This window comes from Suricata suricatta, chromosome 1, assembly GCF_006229205.1.
Source record: "Suricata suricatta isolate VVHF042 chromosome 1, meerkat_22Aug2017_6uvM2_HiC, whole genome shotgun sequence".
NCBI classification, from domain to species: Eukaryota; Metazoa; Chordata; class Mammalia; order Carnivora; family Herpestidae; genus Suricata; species Suricata suricatta.
In genome coordinates, this window is record NC_043700.1 from 75,666,854 (window position 1) to 75,690,676 (window position 23,823).

Genomic DNA, 23,823 nt, shown 5'->3' on the forward strand with positions numbered 1-23,823 from the left:
CTCATGAATGGGATTAGTGCCTTATAAAAAAAAAAAAGTCTCCAGAGAGATCCCTAGCCCCTTCCACTACGTAAGGACACAGTGAGAAGGCGCCTGTCATGAACAAGGAAGAGGGCCCTCACCAGAAGGCGACCATGCTGGTGACTTGATCTTGAAATTCCAGCCTCTAGAATTGTGAGCAATATATTTCTGTTGTTTATAAGCTACTCAGTCACTAGTATTTTGTGCTAGGAGCCGGAATGGACTGACATCAGTCAACTAGTTTATTTGTCCCTATCAAACAGAACTCAGCTCTGGAACTGATATATTTATAATGTAATTCTATTAAAATTACTAAATTTGGGTAGCTCCTGGCATCTTTCATTAAACTAAAGTTGTTCAATTTAAGCATTTGAGGCAAAGATAGTTTTCAGCTTTCACTGAGGAAACAAAAAAGGCAGCACAATTCAACCTTTAATCATTAGAGAAGAAAAACACTGCATGGATTGAAAGGATTAAAATAATGTTCAGAGTGTCGGGTTTCTTCTTCCCAGTTACCGGAACTCATACAAGAAGAGCATTTGTGTGGACATGCTTCGAGACGGTTATCACAAGTCTTTTACTGAGCTCTTTGCCCTGATGGAGAAGTGGGATGCCCTGCGGGAGGCTGCAAGACTTAGGTCCCTTTCCTGGTTGCAGAGACCCCTGGAGGACCAGCCTGAGAAGCTGGGTCACTTCTACCACCACCTGACCAGGGCGGAGGCGGCTGAACGGCAAGGTGAGTGGAGGGACTGTGGGCAGCAGTGTTGCAGGAGCCGCAACAGTGAACCCAAGGGAAGATTCATCGTGTTTCATGTCTGAATTCACACTATTAAGACACCTTAGCACAGCGCATTCTAGACACCTAAACATCTTTATGGAATACATGATAGGGGAATGCTGAATCACGAGACTGCCCAGATACAGCGGCATCTTGCTAACGTCATTTCAAGCTGGGAAGACAACGCATGCGTATCGCCACAATTTTCCAATGTATAAAATCTTGTATCATGAATTACAAATCTTTCCATTGTTTTTAAAATATAGAATCTGAATACTGACTTCAACTTAAGAGATTCTTACAAAGAGTGTTATAACTTGAAAATTATACTGATTTTCTATTATTTATATGATGGAATTTGAAGATCTTACCAATAAGTCCTACAGATTTCAATCTGTAGAATTTTTATTTGTGAATAGTGAGAAGACATGAAAAGCCTGAATTCACAATTATGAATAGAATTGTTAATTTTATATTTCCCATCACATCATTTGTAGTAAATTCCTTTTCTTATATCTGAAAAATTTCCAGAAAGTCAATATTTCAACTATTGAATAAAATGTTTTAATCTCCACTATAATTATACTGATATTGTTGTCGTAAGTCTTTCCTAGTCACATATTAGAGATTGGTCATTTTATATAATCAAAGAAAGGAAATCCTAGATCCTAGAAGTTCACATATAAACTTGGTGACCTAAATTACTACTTTCTTCAGCTTCTTGTGTGACAATATCATAGGACTGAAAAAGAGAAGCGCAGGCCCCACCAATGCCTATATTTTACTTCATGTCTTTCTATGGGAAAATGCAGTATTACAGGGGCACGTGGGTGGGTCTGTTGGTTAAGCATCTGACTTCAGCTCAGAACATAATTTTACAGTTCATGAGTTCAAGTCCTGCATTCGGCTCTGTGCTGATGGCTCAGAGCCTGGAGCCTGTTTCAGATTCTGTGTTTCCCTTTCTCTCTCTGCCTCTCCCTGGCTCCCACTCTGTCTCTCAAAAATAAGCATTAAAAATATTCTTTAAAGAAAATAGGGTATGACACAACTTTCCACAATTGTACCAATGACAGTGGGGAAAATTAATACTGGAAACAGTATTAGAGGGGTAGCAGAAGTCTTTCAGCCTCTACAGTGGAGTTAATAGATGTTTCCCAACAGGTTGTGACCTGACTTACAAATATGAGATACACGAAAATCATAACACGTGAATGTTTGTGTGTGAGTGTGTGTGTTTGTGGACAGGAGGAAGATATTTGTATTATGAAAAATACTTAACTGCAGGATTACATTTTTATTTTTTTTTAAGTTTGTTTATTTTGCGAGAGAGAGGGAGAGAGAGAGAGAGCGAGAGAGAGCGAGCAGGGGAAGTACAGAGAGAAAGGGAGAGAGAATCCCAAGCGGGCTCTGCACTTTGCAGGGCTTAATCCCACAAACCATGAGATCAGGACCTGAGCAAAAATGAAGAGCCAGATGCTTAACTGACTGAGCCACTCAGATGCCCCACAGGATTAACTTTAAAAATAGAATCCTCTGGTGAATTTTAAAATATGGCATCTAATTTCTCAAGAAATTAACTATTATAAATAAAAAATGCTTTGTAAAAAACTTACAGTCTCATTTCAGCTCCAAATTCTGAAGTAATATTTGCACTGAAAATAGAATTGAGCAAGATAAAAATTTCCCATTAGTCATTTTTTCAAGTTGCATTCATCACATTTGCTAAGTGTTTTAAATAGAGGCTTTTGTTTGAGTAGCATAAATATTACTTGTTACAAAAAAAGTGTCATAAATATGAGCACTTGTCATAAAATATTTTGTAATTATAAGGAAACTGAAATTCTAAGTCTATTTTAAGGCAGAAAACATATTAATTTACAATTTTGTATTAAAGAAAAGTAAACATTTAAATAAAACTGGTTTTGGGGGAGCATGGGTGGCTCAGTTGGTTAAGTGTCTGGCTCTTGATTTGGGCTCAGGTCATGATCTCCCCTTTCATGGGTTCGAGCCCCAGAGCCGGCATGCACTGACGGTACAGAGTGCACTTGGGATTCTCCCCTTTCCCTCTATCTTTCCCCACCCCCTCAAAATAAATAAATAAACTTAAAAAAAATTCTCCAATTCCAAAGATTAACAAAGTAGAAACTTTATAGAAATCAACACCTTATACACATGGTATAAGTAAAGAAAAGAAATATTTTCTTTTATCATATGGTTTTATCATATACTCATAGTCACTAAGTTGCATTTGTTAAATGAAATAAAATTACTTCTTGCTCAGATTATCTTCTTCAAAATGCAGTAACTTTTGCCTGGTTGAAATATAGAAAATTAAAATTATTGCAAAGAATATTGTTGGAAATACCTCAGGTGAAGGACATGTGAATATTTGTATACTTTAAAAAATTGTGTAATTGTTTTCACGTTTAATACATAAGCTTTATCAAGGAAAAATTGTGATATGAGTTAAGAACATCCCAGAAAATGGGAAAGGGGATATACTTATCCACTCTTATTAACTTGAATTAATCTTAAATCTTAAAACATGCACAGGTGCAGACACATACACACTTAGTCTAGAATATAAAAATTTGTTAATGGTGTCTCAGGATTCCATCCCATATGTTCAGAAGACATAGGTGGAATCTGAAACAATTATTCTGAAGTAGCATTATCTCTGAGCCTTCTCATTGCTTCTCATTGGAAAGACTCTCATTCTCCGGTCACAATGTAGTTCATTTAATCAAAGCCATAGCACTAACAATAGTTTTCTTGGGTCAGTTCTGTCTCTTGAGACTTACAGAACAGGAACCTAGAGTTATTTAAATTACTCTGCAAAGAATCACTTGCTGTTTTATAGCAAAGAAGTGTTTAAAGTAAGCCAGTCATTTCTTTTTGGATTATTTTACATTTGTTAAAGTGGAGTTTTTTTTTTTTTGTTTTTTTTTTTTGTCTCTAATAACATTTCTTACCCATTGTTGTAAATCATCTCTGCACCATCTGTAATGTTATGATTAGGGCCTTGGGCCCCATGGGGCTGGAGGAGAGATGGCAATAATGGTAATGGGCAACAGAATCAATAGATAATTCAAACATTATTTATACTTGACTTTAAATTATTGTTAAGGGTTAAGCAGCAAATTTTTTCTGGTAACATTTATTTAAGATACCCAAAGTATGTTCTATACAAGCAGAGCCGCACAGGATGTTTACAGGGTTTGTGTAAAGCAAAACAAAACTAATTATCAGATGAAATAAGTTTCATAAACATCAGATGAATTAACATGGACACTAAGGAGGCTGGTTTGTTTTAGGACTTAGCAGAGCCTTTAACATGCTGATGCAGCCCGTGTGGTTGTGTCTAAAAGAGGGAAATTAGCACCTGTATTTTCCAAATTTATTTCCTCATGGACTCTCCATTTTGGATAGCACAGTGAATACTGGTCTAAATAATAAATCAACAGTAAAAATGATTTTTATCTTATAAATATCTGCTGATAATTCAAAGAAAGTCTACAAGCAAGAAGATACGGCTGCTTAGAAGGTAAAGGGTACAGCCCATATATTTGGATTGTCCAAAGATTCAAAACTTGAATATATCCCCTTATACTTAATACTCTGAAAAATATTTTTCAGAAAAATAGGTTGGCTGACAGTGGTCCTAATTTTTTTTAGAGAGACAGAGACAGAGACAGAGACAGAGTGTGAGCAGGAGAGAGGCAGAGAGAGAGAGGGAGACACAGAATCCGAAGCAGGCTCCAGGCTCTGAGCTGTCAGCACAGAGCCTGACACAGGCTGGAACTCAGGAACAGGGAGATAGACCTGAGCCAAAGCTGGCCACTTAAAACAACTGAGCCACTCAGGCACTTCTAACAACTGGTCATTAAATATGGAATCTAAAAAAAAAAAAAAAAAAAAAGAAAGAAAGAAACTATGGAATTTTGAAAATGTTTTTCTATTAAGGTGTAATTACTGAAAAACAAAAATTATTTTGGGATCATTTTTTTCATTAAAGCTCTTTATAGAACTTTTAAAAAATGGAAGATATGGAATGCTTTATACACTTTATAACTCTAAACACTAAAGATGGCAAAGAATATAAAATGTAAAACAGACTTTAGTGCTCTGTTCACATTAGGTAGAAGGTTCACAATGCAAAGATAAAACATAAGAGAAGTCAGTTCTGAGATGGGAATATTTGTTTTTTCTTTAAGTCTATTTATTTTGAGAGAGCGAGAGAGCATGCAGGGGAGGGCAGAGAGAGAGGGAGAGACATCCCAAGCTAGCTCCATGCTGTTTTCAGCCAAAAGAGTATGCCGATTTCTAACATATTCTTTTATGTTTTACTATTTTTAAATTTTTTACCTTTAATTTTTCTTAATGTTTATTTATTTTTGAGAGAGGAAGGCAGAGTGTGAGCAGCAGAGGGGCAGAGAGAAAGAGACACAGAAACCAAAGCAGGCTCCAGGCGCTGAGCTGTCAGCAGAAAGCTGGACAGCAGGCTCGAACCCAACATACTGCGACATCATGATCTGAACTGAAATCCCACTCCTGACTGTGGAGACACCCAGGCACAGCTATTTTTTTTTATTTTGGAGAGACAGAGGACGTGAGTGAGTGAGGGGCAGAGAGAGAGAGGGGGAGAGAGAGAGAGAATCCCACACAGGGTCTATACTCCCAGCGCTGAGCTCACCCAGGCAAGGCCTGAGTAAAAGACGTGGAGTTGCAACTCACCGCGGTGGTTGGATGCTTAACTTCCTGGGCCACCCAGTTGCCCCTTTCTAACATACTCGAAGTTTTCAAAAAGGTGGGGGTTTTTTGTTTTTGTGTTTTTGTTTTTCTTTTGCTTTTTTGGAGCGTAAATCTTCAATGGAACTATTTTAGTGGCTAAAATACATGAACTTAAGTTGGCATTTCCATTTTTAAAATAGCTAATCATACTTTTAAGGAAAAATAAAAAATAAAAGTCACTAAGTTGGTTTAACATTCGAAGGGGCAAGTCGACACTTTTCTAATGCGGTTTGTTTTCCTTTGAAGAACACTTTGAAGAAGTCTATGACAACTTGTATGCACTGGCCTGTTACTTCAATAATTCCGAAGACAAATGGGTAAGGAACCACTTCTATGAACGATGTTTTAAGATTGCCCAGCGGATCAAAATTGACGGTGGGAAGAAAGAGGCCGAGGCGCATGCGCACATGGGACTTCTCTTCGAGGAAGATGGTGAGTGGTCATTTGTCAGGCTGTCCTGGGTGCTTTGGAGAATTCAGAGTCCGTGCAACCAGAAAGCACGTGGGGATTGAGAAAAAGACCTGAGGCGTTAGTATAAGAATGTAAGTTATTGAGATTAAAAAGCAAAGGTGTGTGACTTATGGCTTCACTGTAAGTCTTCCTTGCAGTCATAACTCCACCCAAGCGCTCAGGCTGGAGTTCCTGGCAGCAGCATCTCCAAGAGAAAGCAACCTCCCTACCCGTCCACGCATATCAGTCAGCGCCACATGCCGAATGGTTTTGAATTTCTTTCCATTCTTACAGTCCTCTATTCATTTTAACTTGATTTCTCCTGTATGAAAATGGGAAAAAAAGGAAGGCATGCTTCATGATTTTCCTAGTGCCGCATGTCGCCTACAAAGACAACCAAAAAATACCTCTATGATTTAGATATTGCCCCATTGTGATTTTGTAACAATTTCTGAAGGAAAAGTCATTTAAAAGTAACTTCATACTTAATAATTTTATCTTAAGACAAGACTGAAACAATAACAAAAATCATCTAAATTTTTTTTGTATGGTGGTTTACTAAAGGATGCAAATAGAAATTTAATGATTAAAATTATGGAAGGAATGGTGGGTAGATGATATGCAAAGAAAATATATGAAAAGATATCATGAATAATTCTATTTATTTTTCTAAAAAACGGTCTCATTTTCCACAAAGATTTTGACGTCAGCCAAACAGTTAAATTATAAAATATTTATTATTTTGTGGCCAGGACTGTATAGGACTTTGAGAAAGACTTTTAAAAATGTGTTTATGCTTCAGGAAATTACACATGGTAATCTATAGCATGGGAGGCGCTAGGATGTGGCATGTGGCCGGGGCCGTCTTGAGGGATAGATACCAGGTATACCAGAACATTTCAGAGAAGTGAGAGATCGTACAGGCTAGATTCAAGGAAGACACATGGAATCAGTAGGGACTGGAGGGGGACTTGGAAGATGCGGTGGAATTTAGGCAGGTAAGGAAACGGGAATATATTCTGTAAGAGCGAACTACTAAAGCATAAACACGAAAGCATAGTTAGAAGAACTTGTAGGAGGAGCAATCTGTTTAAAATGGAAAGTGTGGGGATGCCTGGGTGGCTCAGTGAGTTAAGCATGTGACTCTTGATTTTAACTCAGGTCATAATCTCATTGTTCGTGGGCTTGAGCCATGTATCAGGTTCCCAACGCTTGCTTGGGATTCTCTCTCTCTCCCTCTGTCTCTGTCCCTCTCCGGAGCTCTCTCTCTCTCTATTTCTTCATCTATCTGTCTCTGTCTGTCTCTCTCTCTCAAAATAAATCAACTTTAAAGCAAATAAATATATAAAGTGGAAAGTGTGTTTCTGAGCAATGGTGGCAGCTAAGAGTGGAAAGGCAAAATAGGGACACAGCAGGATTTAGAGTTTGGGTTTAGGTTTCTGTACATCCAGGGGTAAGGAAAGGATGGTATTACTGTATTTGAGAAGTTATTTGTTAAAGCGTTTACCCTGTTAAAAGTAGTGTTTTGTCTTTCAGTTTGTAAAAATGGGATAAATTCTTGCTTAAGTAAAGTAAAATTATTTCTTAAGCTTTTAAAAATTATTCTCATTTCATAGGTGAGGTGGATACTTTTTTAAACTTTTAAAAATTATTATCTTCACTTTGAGGATGAGAAAACTGGCCCAAAGAGATTAAGCTGGTTAGTAGTGAAGCTACTAGAAGTAGCTAGTCAGCTAGCTTCAGAGCCTGCAGTCCCTGCCCTGTGCAAAACAAGGTTTGGTTGCTTTACCCTCATGATATGCTCATTGTGAAAATTATCTATTAGAAGATAAGTGAGCACCTTTTTATTCTTTGCTGTGGGAAATCAACCCCCCCCATTGAATACAGTAAAAATCATCTTTTGTTTTGTTTCTGTAATTGGGGCCCTAATTTTCTGTCACCTGTAGTAACAAATCAGATGAATTAAAGTGTCAACTTATGGTCCCAAAAAAGATGTCACAAAAGAAATAAGAAATCATATATGACAATAAGGCTGAAGAAGTCAGGGCTACATTGATGAACATATTAAGAGTAGCCCAGTGAGATTCATATGGCTATTATACGTATATTCTGAATTTCAGTATCAATTTTAATTCTGATTTTTCAGATCTAGTCTGATTTAAAAAATTACTGTAGAAAAGATGCTTAGCAAAATTTACCATCTCAACATCTAAGTGTATGGCTCAGTGTTTAGTGTATTCACACTGCTGTGCGATCTGTCTTCAAAACTTTGTGAAACTGAAACTCACTACCCATTAAGCAACAACTTCTAGTTTCCTTCTGATTTTTTTAAATACATGAATGCATTTCTGTTGGAGGATTTATTCATTGCTTCCTTTACTTATTCATTGATCGACCCATTTACTCAGCAACCATGCCACCGTGGTTGTCAATATAATTTTAGTGACTGCGAATGAGGATGAGTTTGGGAAATGTGAGGGCTGGGCTGCTGTGGGATTACACCTGCAGGTCCTTGGCTTGCTCACATTTAGGTGCCCTGCCCTGTAGCATGATGAAACGCACCCATATTCCACAGCACATAGAACATTTTGGCTACAAAATTATTTTTAAGTTAGGCTGTATTTTTTGTTTGCTATCACTTTTTTGCCAGATCTAAAATAGTTTTCTACGCCCTCAATCAGTTCATAGGCCCTAAGAATCATGTGTTTATTGCCTGATGGATAAAATGACTGAGTTGATGTTGCTGAAAATTCTAGAGACTGAGTGTTGCTTAGCAATGGTAAAAAGTATCTGTGCAGCTTTTGTATTGTGGGTAAACTAGGACTACTTAGAATATGTGACTAGAGTGCAGTGGGGACTCACCTGGCTGTAGGACTCCCCCTAAGGTGATGGAGGTGTAGCTTCTGCAAATCTGAGCTGATTGTTCCAGACAAGCGAATGGAGGCCCCACAGCAACAACTAGACAGCAGCTGTGCTCAGGGGCAGGTGGCAGCATCCCGATTCCAGTGGTGCCCATTCAGGTTAAAGCAGGATACCAGCCAGCAGATGGCAAAGGGCAGGTTGTCAGGGCCCAACCAAGCAGGCTGTAGTCCAGGGCATGGCTCCAGGACCCTCAGGGAACTATAGAGCAAATGGACATGAGCAGAAGCCATAGTCACAGGGACTGGGCACCTGGGTCCAGTCAGGACTAGTGTGCAGCTCACTGGCACATATGTGACCAGAGCTTCACCCAGAGCCCCCTGACCAGAGGTGAACACAGGTCCTAGTTCCCACTGCTGTTAAGGATGAGGCCGTAGTACACAATGTGGCCTGATTTCCATTCCAAAGGGCTGGCAGTGTCATTCTTCATGTCAGATATCTTCAGACCATAGCTGGGGTGTCAGGAATGAATAGTCATGGACTGACAAATACTTGTAGCAAATCAAAGGCTGTATCTTCTTTCAGAACTGTGACCTATTTATAGGGACAAATGGACAAGAAACATTCATGCCACATCTGCAGAGCATTGGAGAAAGCTCTCAGACACTATGTCAGTAGGAGATGTGTCCATACCTTCTACTACAGCACACAGAGGTCTAGCAAAGCCAGATGTCAGATGCTGGGAAACAGGGTTTTTAAAAGACATGATTAGGGAAACACTGGCTCCTCCTCTGGGATGATCTGGGTCCAGAACAACAATATCGTGATGACATGGTAAAGCCGTAACCTCAGTCTTCTTCTGCCAGATCAGCATTAATGGTTGGGTCCAGCACCAGCCCCTTCCTTGGCATGATTAGGATACTGAGGTTCAAGCCTTACAGCTGTGGTTTTATCAGGATTGGGGGTGGGGATAGCAAACTCAGGCAAGACTGACCACATCAGCATTCACAGCTGAGCAAGAACCAACACTTTTCCCCTTTCCCCACTTCCAGTGATTTAGGATCTGGGTCCAAGCCTTGCTTTTGACCAGATTAATGGACTTAACACTGAGGCTAACTGGTTTCTATGGAGCCTTACAGAAGGCCAAACTCTTTTCCAAAAGGCTAGCCTGAAGAGACCAATCTTGGGAAAGTTAACCATAATTTCTGTCTCCCTGTTTGTCCTGTTCTTCCTCTTCCAATGCAGTGTGTGGCTTATAAATGGCATCTCTTACTGGCGGCAGCCCATTCCATTTCATAAGGCTTTGAGTCTAAACTGCACCATGGGAGACCAAAAGGATGATTAGATATAGATGTCAGGTAAAAACTCCAAAGTGCTGATCATGGCCACTGAAAATAGACAGGGGAAGAGCAATGTAGGAAGAGCTTAGGCAATGCACATCTTCCAGTTCAGGAAGCCATCATCTGTGGTGTTACTGCAGGGATTAATAGCTAACCAGGTCCTATAGCACTGATCCTAAACTCTCCCAATGACAAAGTAACTTCTGAAGAAAGGAGTTGTCCTGGTTGGCTTGCCCCATTCGTGTCCTAGAACAACTGTTGATGGCCAGCTCCGTGTGCATATGGCAGTTTGCCGGAGGCCAGAAGGCACCAGGAGCAGAGTAGTGTTGTGCAGACACACTGGAGTGGCTTCCACTCTCCCCTGATACATCCAGTAGTGGAAAGTAGATCCAGCAACAGATCAGTGGAGAAGCCCACCATTGTCAGGGACCATCTCTCTTACCATCTTGATCTCATGAAAAGGAGTTGGAATTCAGAAGCCCACTTATCTTTGTCTTGCTGATGTTCAGCACCTTTCCTTAATGTATTTTTACTTGTTTTTAGTGATTATAGGGAAGACATACCTTTTTTATTTTTTTGCATGACTTTTAGGAAAGGCAGTGGTTCAGCCTTCCTCTCAGTGAAGCATCCAATCCATCCAAGGCAACTCTCTCCAATATCACAAAAAAAGAAACAAAGAATCCTATTGCTGAGAATCTTAGCCCTATAGCCCCCCACTACTTAGGAGTTTTTTACAACTAGTTTCTGCTTATAGTCACTCATTGGCTTCCTTGAAGGCTGGCCACAATACCACCAGGAGACTCTTCCTACTCTAGTCTTGGTCTTCAATTTATTTCCAGTCCTCTGACTTGCTTCCAGAAGGCCATGGTATGGGCCTGGACAGTTGCCCAGTTTGCTGGGACACCTGCCATGCTAACAAGGTAACTGGTCAGCAGCATTCACAGCAGGCCTGCTAGAGCAGCCTTGTTCTGAGAGAATCCACAGACACGGGAGCAGTAGTAGGTATGCTGGCTGCCCATTGCCCTTTCATTGGATGCTATATGTTTAGGGAAGTATGGTCACACCCCTGGTGTGACTGGGGACAGACACAGTAGCAACATGACATGTCAGAGCCTTAATAGGGTCTTACCCAGCCAGCTCAGCATTCCTGATTTGATGTAGCACAGCCCCTCCTCTGCATGATCAGCAGAGGGTGAGAAGAGAAATGGGAGGGGGCTGAGGCTTCTGCCTTATGGCTGCAGTGATAGGATATGGCATAAAAATAGCAAGATTTGCCGTACAAGCATTCATAGTTGGGGAGCACCAATCTCTCCCATCAGGAGAGAGGGACTACCTTTCTAATAGATCAGAACTGATTGCCTTAGAAGCACTGAAGCTGAGTAGTTTCCTTGGAACTTTGCTAAAGTCCATTTTCTTTTATAGAAAACCAGCCTGCCCAAATCAGTCCTGGACAAATAAATTCTTATTCCTTGAATCTTTAAGTCCTGCCTAAGGAGTGTCATTAACATAAAGAGACTCGGGTCAGGTTATTAGACAAAGAAGTCCTGTCCTTTAAGAACTAGGACAAAGATAGAGCCATGAGCAAGAAGAAGATAAGCTTCAATAGAAGCTCCAACCCCAAAGACTAGATGTTTTTAAAAACTTTCCATATTAGCAGAGAACCAGTGAGTTAGAGTAGAACAAATCTCAGTCCTAGGAGAATGCCTGCTAGACAGTGAAATTGAATGAAGATCTGTTCCTACCAACTGCCCCCTGACTATAGGTAGAAGTAGAGGGATTCTACCAGCACTGAGTGGCCAGTGAGCAGCAAGGCAAAGGCAGACTGTCCATTCTGCTTACCTTTGAGAACCAAGACTAAATTGACTGCTCCTAAATAGGGTATGTAGGAGTTTAAGGAAAACAAGACTCTGGTAAAGAATAAACTAGTAAAAGTGATCATTTTAGGAAAATTCTTGGTATCTTCATATACATACATAGATACACGTGGAGAACAGAAAAGCCTAAGGAGAGAGCTAAGTTAGTTGAGAATGAGCCCCAAATTATGAAATAATCAATGCTTTCATTAAGATGTGTCAGTAGAATTAATATATGGATTGGAAAAGGTAAAGAGTAGAATTGACCAAATAGAAAGCGGAATCAGGGATGTTGAGGACAAACTTGAAACACTCTTGCAAAAGAAAGACTAAGTTGGAAACAATGAGAAATAATAAATATGGGAGTTCTTGAGAAAGAATATACAGTAACTGCAATAAATGCATAACCAAAGACATTTTAAGAAAACTCTGGCCCCTAAAAAAAAAACCCTCAGAATGTGCAGACTGAAATAGCCCTTTGTGCTCCAGTCAAAAATTATTAAGAAAGATCTATAACTAGACAAATTCTGGGTAATCTTTTGAATGACTTAGATGAAGACAGACTTGCATTCAAAGAGAAAATATATGCAAGTGAGGGCAATCGGGCAGCAACATCTGTCACCCCACTCATCACCAGGGTTGATTCGGCTGATCGGGCTGGCTAGGCGGGTGTCTCCTTCCTCCCTCACTGCTCCACGTGCGTCCCTTCTGAAGCTGTGCGCTTGATCAAAGAGGAAGACCTTCCCCAATAGAGGAGGACTAGTCTTCTGTCGAGGGTATACATTCGAGTAGCTGCACTCCCCTGTTAAAACCTCCAGACAAGCTCAGAGAGAAAACAGATTGCCTGCATCATAACAAAAATTAAGACTCCATTTTCTCCCTTGCAACAGTAATTGCCACAAAATAAAAAGAAGTCCACAGGGCTTGAGGGGAGGGAAGGAGCAGAAATACTGCCAAGTTGAACACTACTGAGAGTATGCTACAGAGTTCAGTTTAGGCTCTCATGTGAAGGAACAGGAAGACATTCAGAAAGTACATTGTGAAGGTATTTTCCATGTATATTGTATTCTCCAATTAAACAAGAGATAAATCAAAAATAAATAAATAAAAATTCAGGGGTGCCTGGATGGCACAGTTGGCTGAGCATCTGACTCTTGATTTTGTCTCAGGTCTTGATCCCAGGGATCAAGCCCCCAGTTGGGTTCTGCACGGAGCATAGCACTTGCTCCATGATTATACCCTCTCTCTCTGTGTGCATCTTTCTCTTTCCCTTCCTCTGCCCGTCTCCTGATCATGCTCATTCTCTCTCTCTCCCTAAAGCAAAAATAAATAAATAAAATTTAAAATAATAAAAAATAAAAATTCAAGAAGAAGGAAGTTCTAATGTAAAAGAACTGACAGTAAACACCGAAACTGATTAAACATAGTTAAGTCTACAAAAAAATACATGTCAGTAATTTTGCAAATAGAGGATACACAATATAAAAATTAAGTATGGTTTTAATTTTTCTCTTTATGATTTTCTATATTTACCAAACATTCTGCAGTAATGCTAATTACTTCTGTATCTTACTTTAAAATTAAATTTTATGAGAAACATTTAAAAATAAACGATAAAATCCAAGTGGAAAATATAGGCAAATATTTATTCAGTCTTAGATGGGAAGGACTTTCAAACAGAAAAACAATTGTACAAAGCACAAGTGAAAATGATGGGGTTTACTGAGCGATCATTGTATTCTCTCCCTGCTCCAAGTTCAGAACTGATTCAGAGGAAACATAGGAAGCAGATCATCATTGTTAAAGTTTATTAGGGGGAGCCAAGCTTATATCTCTCCAAGCCAGACTCTATTATCCTCCAGAATTCATCTTAAACACCTAATTACTGGGAAACTGGTCAGGCTGAGACTTTCCTGAAGGTTCTAAGCCTGTGCCTGTGAGCTTCAGTGTGGAGATCGGTAGTCAGACCACCTTGAGAACTGAGTCCAGAGAGGATGAGAGTTTCACGTGATGTCCTTCTTCCTCTCCTGATGACATGTGAAGGGGGAAGGAGAGAGGAAGTCCTCTCATGAAAACCTGAGGCTAGGGAAATAGAATTCCCACTATGAGAAACAAATATTGAGAGATTTGACACATACTTTTTAATTTCATTCAATTAAGGGGCACCTGGATGGCTCAGTCAGTTAAGCGGCCGACTTCAGCTCAGGTCATGATCTCATGGTTCATGGGTTCGAGCCTTGCATTGGGCTCTGTGCTGACATCTAGCTTAGAGCCTGGAGCCTGTCTTCAGATTCTGTGTCTCCCTCTCTCTCTGACCCTCCTCCACTCACACTCTGTATCTCTCTCTATCAAAAATAAACATTAAAAAATTTAACCTCATTTAATTAAAAGATAAATCTGGTAAATATCTGAAACAAACGTGATAACAGATTAATATCATTATTATTTCAAGAATGTTTACCAATTGTTGAAAAAAACCACATACACATCAGTACAAAAGTGATAAAGGAATTAAGAAGAAAATTCAAAGAATAAATTCAACTGTATAATAAACATGAAAAAAAACAAGATCAATAATAAAAAAGCAAAGTTAAAGAACTAAAGATAGACTTTTCACCTGTAATATTATAACAAACATTTATCATGTTCCAACTCTGTGCAAGACACTGGGCTAAGTGTTGGAAATCCGTGGCTGGAAAAGATATTTATGGCCTGTTGATTCAGAGGCTTACGTTTTAATGGAGGAGGCAAGTCAGTACTCTGATCATTGCAATTATGTGAGTGAATATACTGATAGGTACAAAATGCACTGAATTCAAATGTGCAATAATCAATGTTGCCTATTTATTTGTTTAAGGTAGCATTTATTACTTGTGTAACTTTGATAAGTTAAGCATATTTTTTACATTGCTGGTGATAGGATAAATGAGCCTGACGTTTTTAGCAAAGAGTTTGGAAACACGTATCAAGAGTTTTTAAAATATCCATATTCTTTAACCACTAATCTACTTCCATGGAATAATCAGATATGAAGACAACAATTTACGTAAAGAAAGATTATGTTTAGGAATGTCTTAACATTGGGGTAACACCTTAATTATGGTAATTATACATGATGAACTCTTATCTGGCCGTTGTTCAAAAATGCTCTTTTTCAGTAACTACCGTGGTAAGAGTTACCATTATTTGAGTCCGTGTGTCGGTCACTGTAACAATGCTAACTCTTGCCAGTAGGCTATAAGCAGTCACTTCCAGACTGAAGGGTGGAGAAGCAGATGTGAGTCTTCCAGGCTATCTGTATTTTTTGCCATGGGGACCTTGGGAGGCATAGACTGAGATGGTGAAACCAGATGGAAACAAGATGGATTCCTCAATGAGTGTGGAGGGGGCCTGCCCTGGAGAGACAGTCAGTCCTCAGTGGACTTCATGTGAATGAGAAAATTACTTTGTCTAAACCCCTGGGATTTCAGGGTCTGTTTTCTACCACCGTGTGCAATCTCCAGTCTCTAACACTTATATGCCCTTACTGTGAATGAGAGATTTTACGAGTTCTTTGAATGGTTTTTAGCAAATTCTTCGAAAATTTCACACAATAGTCTTAACACTTTCTTTTGGAAAGTGATATCTACATTTTTGTACTTCCCTGAAAACTTCCATTTTAATATTTTTAAAGATATATAAATCCCTCAATTTACAAGATAATTCAGTCTTCCAAAACTTCTCTATTTTTTCAACACAGAGAAAAATAGGTGCATTTTACTTGTTCTATTATGTGTTTCTCTATTTGAATATAGTAGATGTGCAACATATTTATGATCTAAAAAACTAAAAATATACAGTTTGTTAAGGCTAGCTGATATGCAGTGACTACCCACAAATCTACAGAAGTGTTTTGCCTGCATTACAGGGTCCTAACCTGCTTCAGGATCTCATGATTATCATTACTGAACACTAAACCTAGAAGGAAATACTGGACCCCTTGGCTGACCCAGCCTTGGAGTGTCTCAATCAGGAGCAGAGACTCAAACCTGATCATGAGTTTTAGAATTAGGTTATACTACACAAATAAGCTTTCTGACTCAATCTTGGATTCCTAATCTCCTTCACTCAAATCTCTTGACAACTCCCTCCAGGCCAACTCAGTAACCCAGTGTGGAAGGAAAACAAACTCACACACAAAGGCATCAAAAGATCAGACTCAGTAGTTGTCGTTGTCAATATTGGACACAACACATAGAAACTCAGAAACTCAGTCATATGAAAATATTTGAGTTAATGGATTCTTTATATATGCCTTATCTGAAAAATTAGGAATGTCTGATCCGCCTTCTTCAAGATAATCCACCCTGAAAGTATCTCTGTTACCCCATTCCACTTGAGCCATCATACCAAGCAATAATTCATACAAGCAGAAACATCTTCAAAATTTGTGTGCACATTCCCCAAACAGGCTTCCAGTGCTGAAGAACAGCTTTAAGTGGTCTTGTTAACTGTACATCCTCACTATGAGCATACAGACTCTTGTCTTCTGTACTACAGTATTGCTCAGTCTGTACAAATATTTGGTGGCTATAAACCTTGTCAGCATACCTTCCCAATATCAAAAATCACTGTATCCATGCTTACCACCCCCCAGCCTCAGAGCACTGATGCCGTAACAATGGCAGTTCTCAACCATTTTTCTCATGGCAGCAAATACGATTGCTAACACTGCTTAGACAATCCTACAGTGAGAATAGTGAGATTCAACATGTACATCCCCTCCATGCTGGAAGCAGCAGGCTATGGTCAAAGGAAAATGGTCTGTGGGTTTATGTACTACCAATAGTTCTGTAGCATTTCTCTCCCACCTAGAAAGTATTTTGGAGCCAGAGTAACACTTAAAATTGATAATGACCAATCAACATTATGTGCTTAAAAAAAAAAAAGTACGCCACTTGGGAAATTTGGTTGTAATTTTTGAAAAAAATTTTTGGCAACACATTTTAGAACTGATCTGGACACACAACTGTACTGCAACACAGCTGTTAAGAACTAGTGGTTTAGGAGACTATCCCTCAGGAAGCTTGATAAACGAATTGCTGAGACCCTTCTTAATCATTGCCTCATCAGTCTGGCTTTTCTCCCTCTCACTTTCCCTTCTGTACATCTCTGTTGTACTCTGTATTCACAAATCAATCATCTGCCAGACCACAAAACCCCATTCTTCATTGGATGACGCTTCCAATGGATCCCTCAGTAGTTGGAGAGACCCCCAAACTCCACCGTATGAGCTCAACTCCATTACCTTTGAAAGAGGTAAACAAGGCCAAACTATGCAGACACCAGAGAACTTTTTGGCTCCTTTACCAAACCGCTTTTCTGGTGACTGCTTTCCCTACAACTTTCCCACAAAGCCTAAGCACTCTGTGTGTGAGGACAATGTTATTTTCCCTGTTTATCAGTCTGGGCATTAGGCTAGTTGGAGGCACTACCATAGTGGCCAGTTCTTATTCTTCCAAACAACTGAGCCTTTTAGGACTGTCATGGTATTCTGTCCTGTCTCCTCTCTGTTGTGACCTCAGTTTTGCCTTGGGCCTGGGGTCCTCCATGTACCTCACTTATAGCCGTGTCTGTGACTCTCGTTATCGCTTTGATGGGAAGGTTAGGTCTTTTAACATCCCGTTTGCAGTCTCTTCTCATGGCATTAACCGTGCCACACTGCTTTGCTTTGCTTTGTCGATGTTGTGCCATCAGTCTTAGGACCTACAGCTGAAACAGGACAGCTACTGTATACTTTGCTGGCCCTTTCTGTTCTCTGGTTCCAGAGAAGTTTTTCAATCATTTTTTTTATGGATTGAATTGTGGACCCCAAAAAGTATTGAATTCCTTATTTTTAAAAAATGTGCTGAGGCTTATACCAAGCAAATCTATTAAAGTATAATTGTTTCTGCATGCATGGCTGATATTTTCTTAAAATAGTACAAATAAAAAAAGAATTAATATATAAATATATGAATAAAAGATATCCATGTGTCAGAGTGAGATGTGAATTATTAGATGATTGACTTCTAAGAGAACTTTAATTTCCATATTTATGACTTTAGGTTTTAAAATAGGTTATTCCATGTGTTGGATAATATGTGCCTTTGTTTCCACTTTCTGCCACTCACCTATTTTAGGATTAACATTCCTAATGTTGTCAGTGCCAGTTTCATAATAACTGTGGCAAAGCATAATTTAAAATCCAAAGGACAGGGGCTCCTGGATGGTTTAGCTGGGTAAGGGTCTGACTCTTGATCTCAGCTCAGGTCTTGATCTCAGAGTTGTGAATTCAAGCCCCACGTTGGGCTCCATGCTGGGCATGAAGCCCATTTAAAAACTCCAAAGGACAAAAGTATATTTCTTTGTTTGACTATAAAGGTACTGCCAATTATACTTCAAAATATTTAAATTGTACAGATTACAATAGCATGAGGAAGTACAGATATATTTTCTTTGCATCCTTTAGTTTGACTCTCATATTATCTGTCTATCACATAGCTACTATGGTTTTATTAGAACTGGCTGTTAGAGACTAACTTGGTCATACAGCAGGGTACTTAGACCTCTTTTCAGATGCTTGACAAATGACACCATAAGGTGATTTATGTCTTAAATGTTAGCCTAGAAGATATCTGGTTTTATATGAAAATCCTGATACAAATTCTTGATCCAGAATTCTAATTAAACCAGCAGATTTTTTATTTTAGATTAATGAACTATATACCAATGTCTTCCCTCGTACTTCAGGTGACTAAAATCTATTTGAAAGTTTTCTGACTTTGTACTTTCCAGGTAGCCATCATCTAGCAGAAGAACACTGAAAACTATGTCAAAGATGATACAAAACTTGTGGTTTTTGTTTTTTGTTGTTGTTGTTGTTTTGGGGTTTGTTTTGTTTTTTGCACCTGCATGCCCCTATCTTGGGTACATCTGCCAGCCACAGTATTGGGCCCACAATTCATTATGAGCCAAAGCCTATCACTACTTCCTTTATACTTTCTAAATCTGAAAAAAAAAATTGGGGGTGTGAAAGGACTTCTTGTTGTTTGTTTGAAGCTGTACATTCTGTCCCTATCCACTACAAATGTGTGCTGAGATGATTTAATTTTAAAATGTAATTTGATGGTTGTGTGCACTAGTCATGTTTTGTCTTGCTTGGATTCAATTGCTATGGAATTCCATGCAGTCATTTGCTATTTCTGCCATTATTTGAAAGAGGAGTTGTCTCTTTTCAACTAATAATGCCATTTCATATCTGGGTAATTCAGTACAAGATACAGTTCCATGTTATCTGCCAATATTGTGTATAATGTACATCTGCCACAATTTTTCAGGCCGTCTGTTATACAGTTTTGAATATGTTGGAAAGTTCTTTTGTGTTTTGTTATTTAAGCAAATATTGATAGAACAGGCTGTCTTCTGAGCAAGAAGGATAGTTTCAATGTGTGTAAGTGATGCTTGCAGAGAAATTCAGTGTAACTGGATTTGTATAGTAATGGCATTTTAATACATGGTAAATAAAACTGTTTCTTGTTAAAGCTTATAAGTGATAATATCTTTTATCATTTAAACCAGCAATCCATGAACCTCATCAAATGCCAGTGACATCATTTATTAGCTGTATATTCTTATGCAAGTTACCCATGTTCTCTGAGTCTTAATATTTCTCATCTCTAAATGGGATAGTAATATAATCTACATATAGAGTTGGCTCAGGGAGGTAAGGGTTAAATGAAGTAAATTGACTGGTCCCTGGTACATGACAGACACTCATTAGACAGAATTGCTGATTATTATTTCACTTAGCATAATGCCTTCAAGGTCCACCCATGTTGTCACAAATGGCAAGATTTTATTCTATTCTATGACTAAAATTATTTGATTATATATACATGGAAAATATATATGATATATATCATATGCATATTATGATTTCTTTATCTATTCATCCATCAGTGGACACTTAGGTTGTTTCCATATCTTAGCTCTTATAAAAAAAATGCTACAATGAATATGTGGATACATATATATTTGAGTTAATGTTTTTGTTTTCTTCAGATAAATAATATAATGGAATTACTAGATTATATGTTATTTCTATTTTTAATTTTTTTGAGGGACCTCCATACTATTTTCCATTTATATTCCCACCAACAGTGCACAAAGGATCCTTTTCCCCACATCCTTGCCAACACTTGTTATTTCTTATCTTTCTGATAGGAGCCATTCTAACAGGTATGATGATTTCTTATTGTGGTTTTGATTTGCATTTCCCTGATGATTAATGATGTTGAATATCTCTTCATGTGTTAGCCATCTGTATATCTTCTTTGGACAATGTCTATTCAGATCTATTCAGACCCATTTTTGAATCAAATGGTTTAAGTTTTTGCTATTGAGTTGTAAGTGTTCTGTATATATTTTGGATATTAGCTGTTTATTAGAAATATGATTTGCAAATATTTTCATCCATTCAGTAGATTGCTGTGCAAAAGCTTTTTAATTTAATGTAGTCACACTTGTTAATTTTGGGGGGTATTTTTGCTTTTGCTTTTGGTGTCAGATTAAAAAATTATTGCCACAACCTATGTTATGGAGCTTACCACCTATGTTTTCTTTCCAGAGTTTTCTATTCTCAGGTATTACATTCATCCATTTTGAGTTAAGTTTTGTATATTATGTAAGATGATGGTCTAGTTTCATTCTTTCACATTTGGCTATTTAATTTTCCTGACACCATTTAAGGAGACTGTCTTTTCACCATTGGCCCTTTGTTGTAAATTAATGACCATATATGTGTGGGTTTATTTTCGGGCTTTCTGTTATGTCCCTTTTATCTGTATGTTTTAATTACTATACTTTTGTAATATAGTTTGAAATTATGGCATGTGATGCCTCCAGTGTTGTTCTTCTTTGTCAAGAATACTTTGACTATTCAGGGTCTTTTGTGGTTCCATACAAATTTTAGGATTATGTGTTCTATTTTTGATAAAAATGCCATTGGGATTTTGATAAGGATTGCATTGAATCTATAGATTGCTTTGGGTAGTATGGACATTTTAGCAATATAATTCTTCCAAACTAGAACATGGAATATGTTTTCATTTATTTGTGTCTTCGTCAGTTTCTTTCAATAATGTCTTGCAGTTTTCAACATAGGTTCTTTCTATGACCTCCTTAGCTAAATTTATTTCCAGGTAATTTTATTCTTTTGGTACAAGTAAATAGGATTGCTTTCTTATTTTTCTTTTTGATAGTTTATTTTTAGTGTATAGAAATGCAACAGATTTTTGTGTATTGGTATTTTATCCTGCAACATTACTGAATTTGTTTGTAAGTTCTAACCATTTTTTAATATAGTTTATTGTCAAGTTGGTTTCCATATAACACCCAGTGATCATGCCTATCATCCATTTGAACCATTTTTTGATTGAGTCTTTAAGTTTTTCTATATATAATATCATGCCATCTGCAAATAGTGACAGTTTTATATTTTCCTTTCCAATTTGGATGCTTTTCACTTTTTTCTTGCCTAATTACTCTCTATGACTTCTGGCTTCCATGAAGTGGAAGTGTGGACATTCTTGTCTTTTTTCTGATATTAGCAGAAAAGCTTTTGGCTTTTCACTGTTACACATGATGTTAAATATGTATTTGTCATATATGGCCTATACTGTGTTGGGGAACAATCCCTCTGTATCTGCTTTGTATCTACTTTGTTAATAGTTTTTATTATAAGTGGATGTTGAATTTAGTCAAAATAGCTTCTCTGTATCTATTGAGATGATCATGTGAATTTTTTCTTCATTTTGTTAACATTGCATATCACACATTGATTTGTGGATGTTAAACCCTTCTTGCATCCTTGGAGTAAATCCCACTTGATCATGGTGTTTGATCCTTTTAATGTATTGATAAATTTCGTTTCCTAATATTTTGTTGAAGATTTTTCATCTAAGTTCTCCAGGAATATTGGCCTGTAATTTTCTTTTCTTGTGGTATTCTTGTCTGGTTTTGGTATGAAGATAATGATGACCTCACAAAATAAATATGGAAGAATTTCTCCTCTTCTTTTCTTTGGAAGAGTTTGAGAAGAATCATCGTTAATTCTTCTTTGAATAATTGGTAGAATTCACCAGTGAAGCTATCTGGTCCTGGTCTTTTGTTTGTTGAGAGATTTATTGTTACTGATTCAATCTTCTTACTAGTAATCAATCTGTCTGGATTTTGTATTTCATGGTGATTTTGTCTTGGTAGGTTAGATGTGACTAAGAATTTATCCATTTCATCTAGGCTGTCCAACTTGTTGGCATATGATTGTTCATAGTAGTCTCTTATGATCCTTGTATACAGTGGTATCAGTTGTCATATCCTTTCATTTCTGATTTTGAGTCCTTTTTCTTTTCTTCTAGGTGAGTCTACCTAAAGGTTTGTCAATTTTGTTTATCTTTTCAAAGAACCAGGACTTAGTGTTATTGATCTTTTTTATTGTCTTTTAAGTCTATTTATTTCTGCTTTAATCTTTGTTATTTCCCTTATTTTACAAATTTTGGCTTCACTTCCTCTTTTTTTTAGTTTCTTGAGGTATAAAGTACGCATGTTTATTTGAGACTTTTCTTGTTTCTTGAGATAGGCATTTATTGCTATGAACTTCCTTCTTAGAACTGCTTTTGTTGCATTTCATAAATTTTGTTATGTTACATTTCTATTTTCATTTGTTTCAAAGTATTATTTGATTTCTCTCTTTCACTCAGAGGTTCTCAGTAGATGCTCTTTAATGTACATATATGTGAGTTTTCCAGTTTTTTTCATATAGTTAATTTCTAATGTCATACCAAAATGATCAGAAAAGATGCTTAATATGATTTCATTTCTCTTAAATTGATTGAGACCTATTTTATGACCTGACATATGATCTATCTTGGAAAATGTTTCATGTCCTTCCACTTGAGAAGAATATATATTCTGTTGCTTTGGGATGGAATTTTCTGTAAATATCTGTTAAGTCCGTCAGATGTGTGTATCTTTTAAGGCCAGTGTTTCCTTATTGATTTTCTGTCTGAATTGATATAAGTGGGATATTAAACTCCCCTACTCTTATTGTATGGCTACCTATTTCTCTCTGTGGGTATGTTAATATTTGCTTTATATATTTAAATGTTTCTATGTTGGGTGCATAAATATTTACAAAGGTTATATTCTCTTGTTGGATTGACCCCTTTATCATTATGCAATGCCCTTATTTGTCTTTTGTTACATTCGTTGTTTTAAAGCCCTTTTTGTCCTATAAAAGTATAGGTATTTCAGCTTTCTGTTTTCCATTCACATGGACTATCTTTTTCCATCTGTTCACTTTTAGTCTATATATCCTTATGTCAAAAATGAGTTTCTTATGGGCAGCATTAGGTGGTATATTTTGTGTTTGTGTGTGTGTGTTTTAATCCATTCAGCTGCTCTGTCTTCTGATTAGAGAATTTATTTCATTTACATTTAAAGTAATTGTTGATAGTTATAGGCTTATTGCCATCTTATTCATTGTTTTGTGGCTTTAAAAAAATTGTATGTATGTATGTACTTGTTTTTGAGAGAGTGAGAGAGCAGGGGAGGGTCAGAGAGAGAGATGGAGAGAGAGAATCCCAAGGAGGCTCTGCACTGTTAGCACAGAGCCTGACTCAGGGCTTGAACCCACAAACGTTGAGATCACGAC

General features: G+C 37.7%; 1 protein-coding gene across 3 annotated transcripts in view; it reads left to right on the forward strand.

Annotated features, from left to right (window-relative positions):
• The window catches only part of TTC29 (tetratricopeptide repeat domain 29), a 234,357-nt gene that overhangs the window by 40,730 nt on the left and 169,804 nt on the right, over positions 1 to 23,823 (forward strand). For all 3 annotated transcript variants that reach the window (XR_003914733.1, XM_029955273.1, XM_029955328.1), the window contains exons 5-6: positions 534 to 757; positions 5,837 to 6,022. Coding sequence is in view for 2 of the 3 variants with exons in the window: in XM_029955273.1 (XP_029811133.1) it covers positions 534 to 757; positions 5,837 to 6,022 (410 nt within the window). In the remaining variant the exon portion in view is untranslated. The remainder of the gene's footprint in view (positions 1 to 533; positions 758 to 5,836; positions 6,023 to 23,823) is intronic.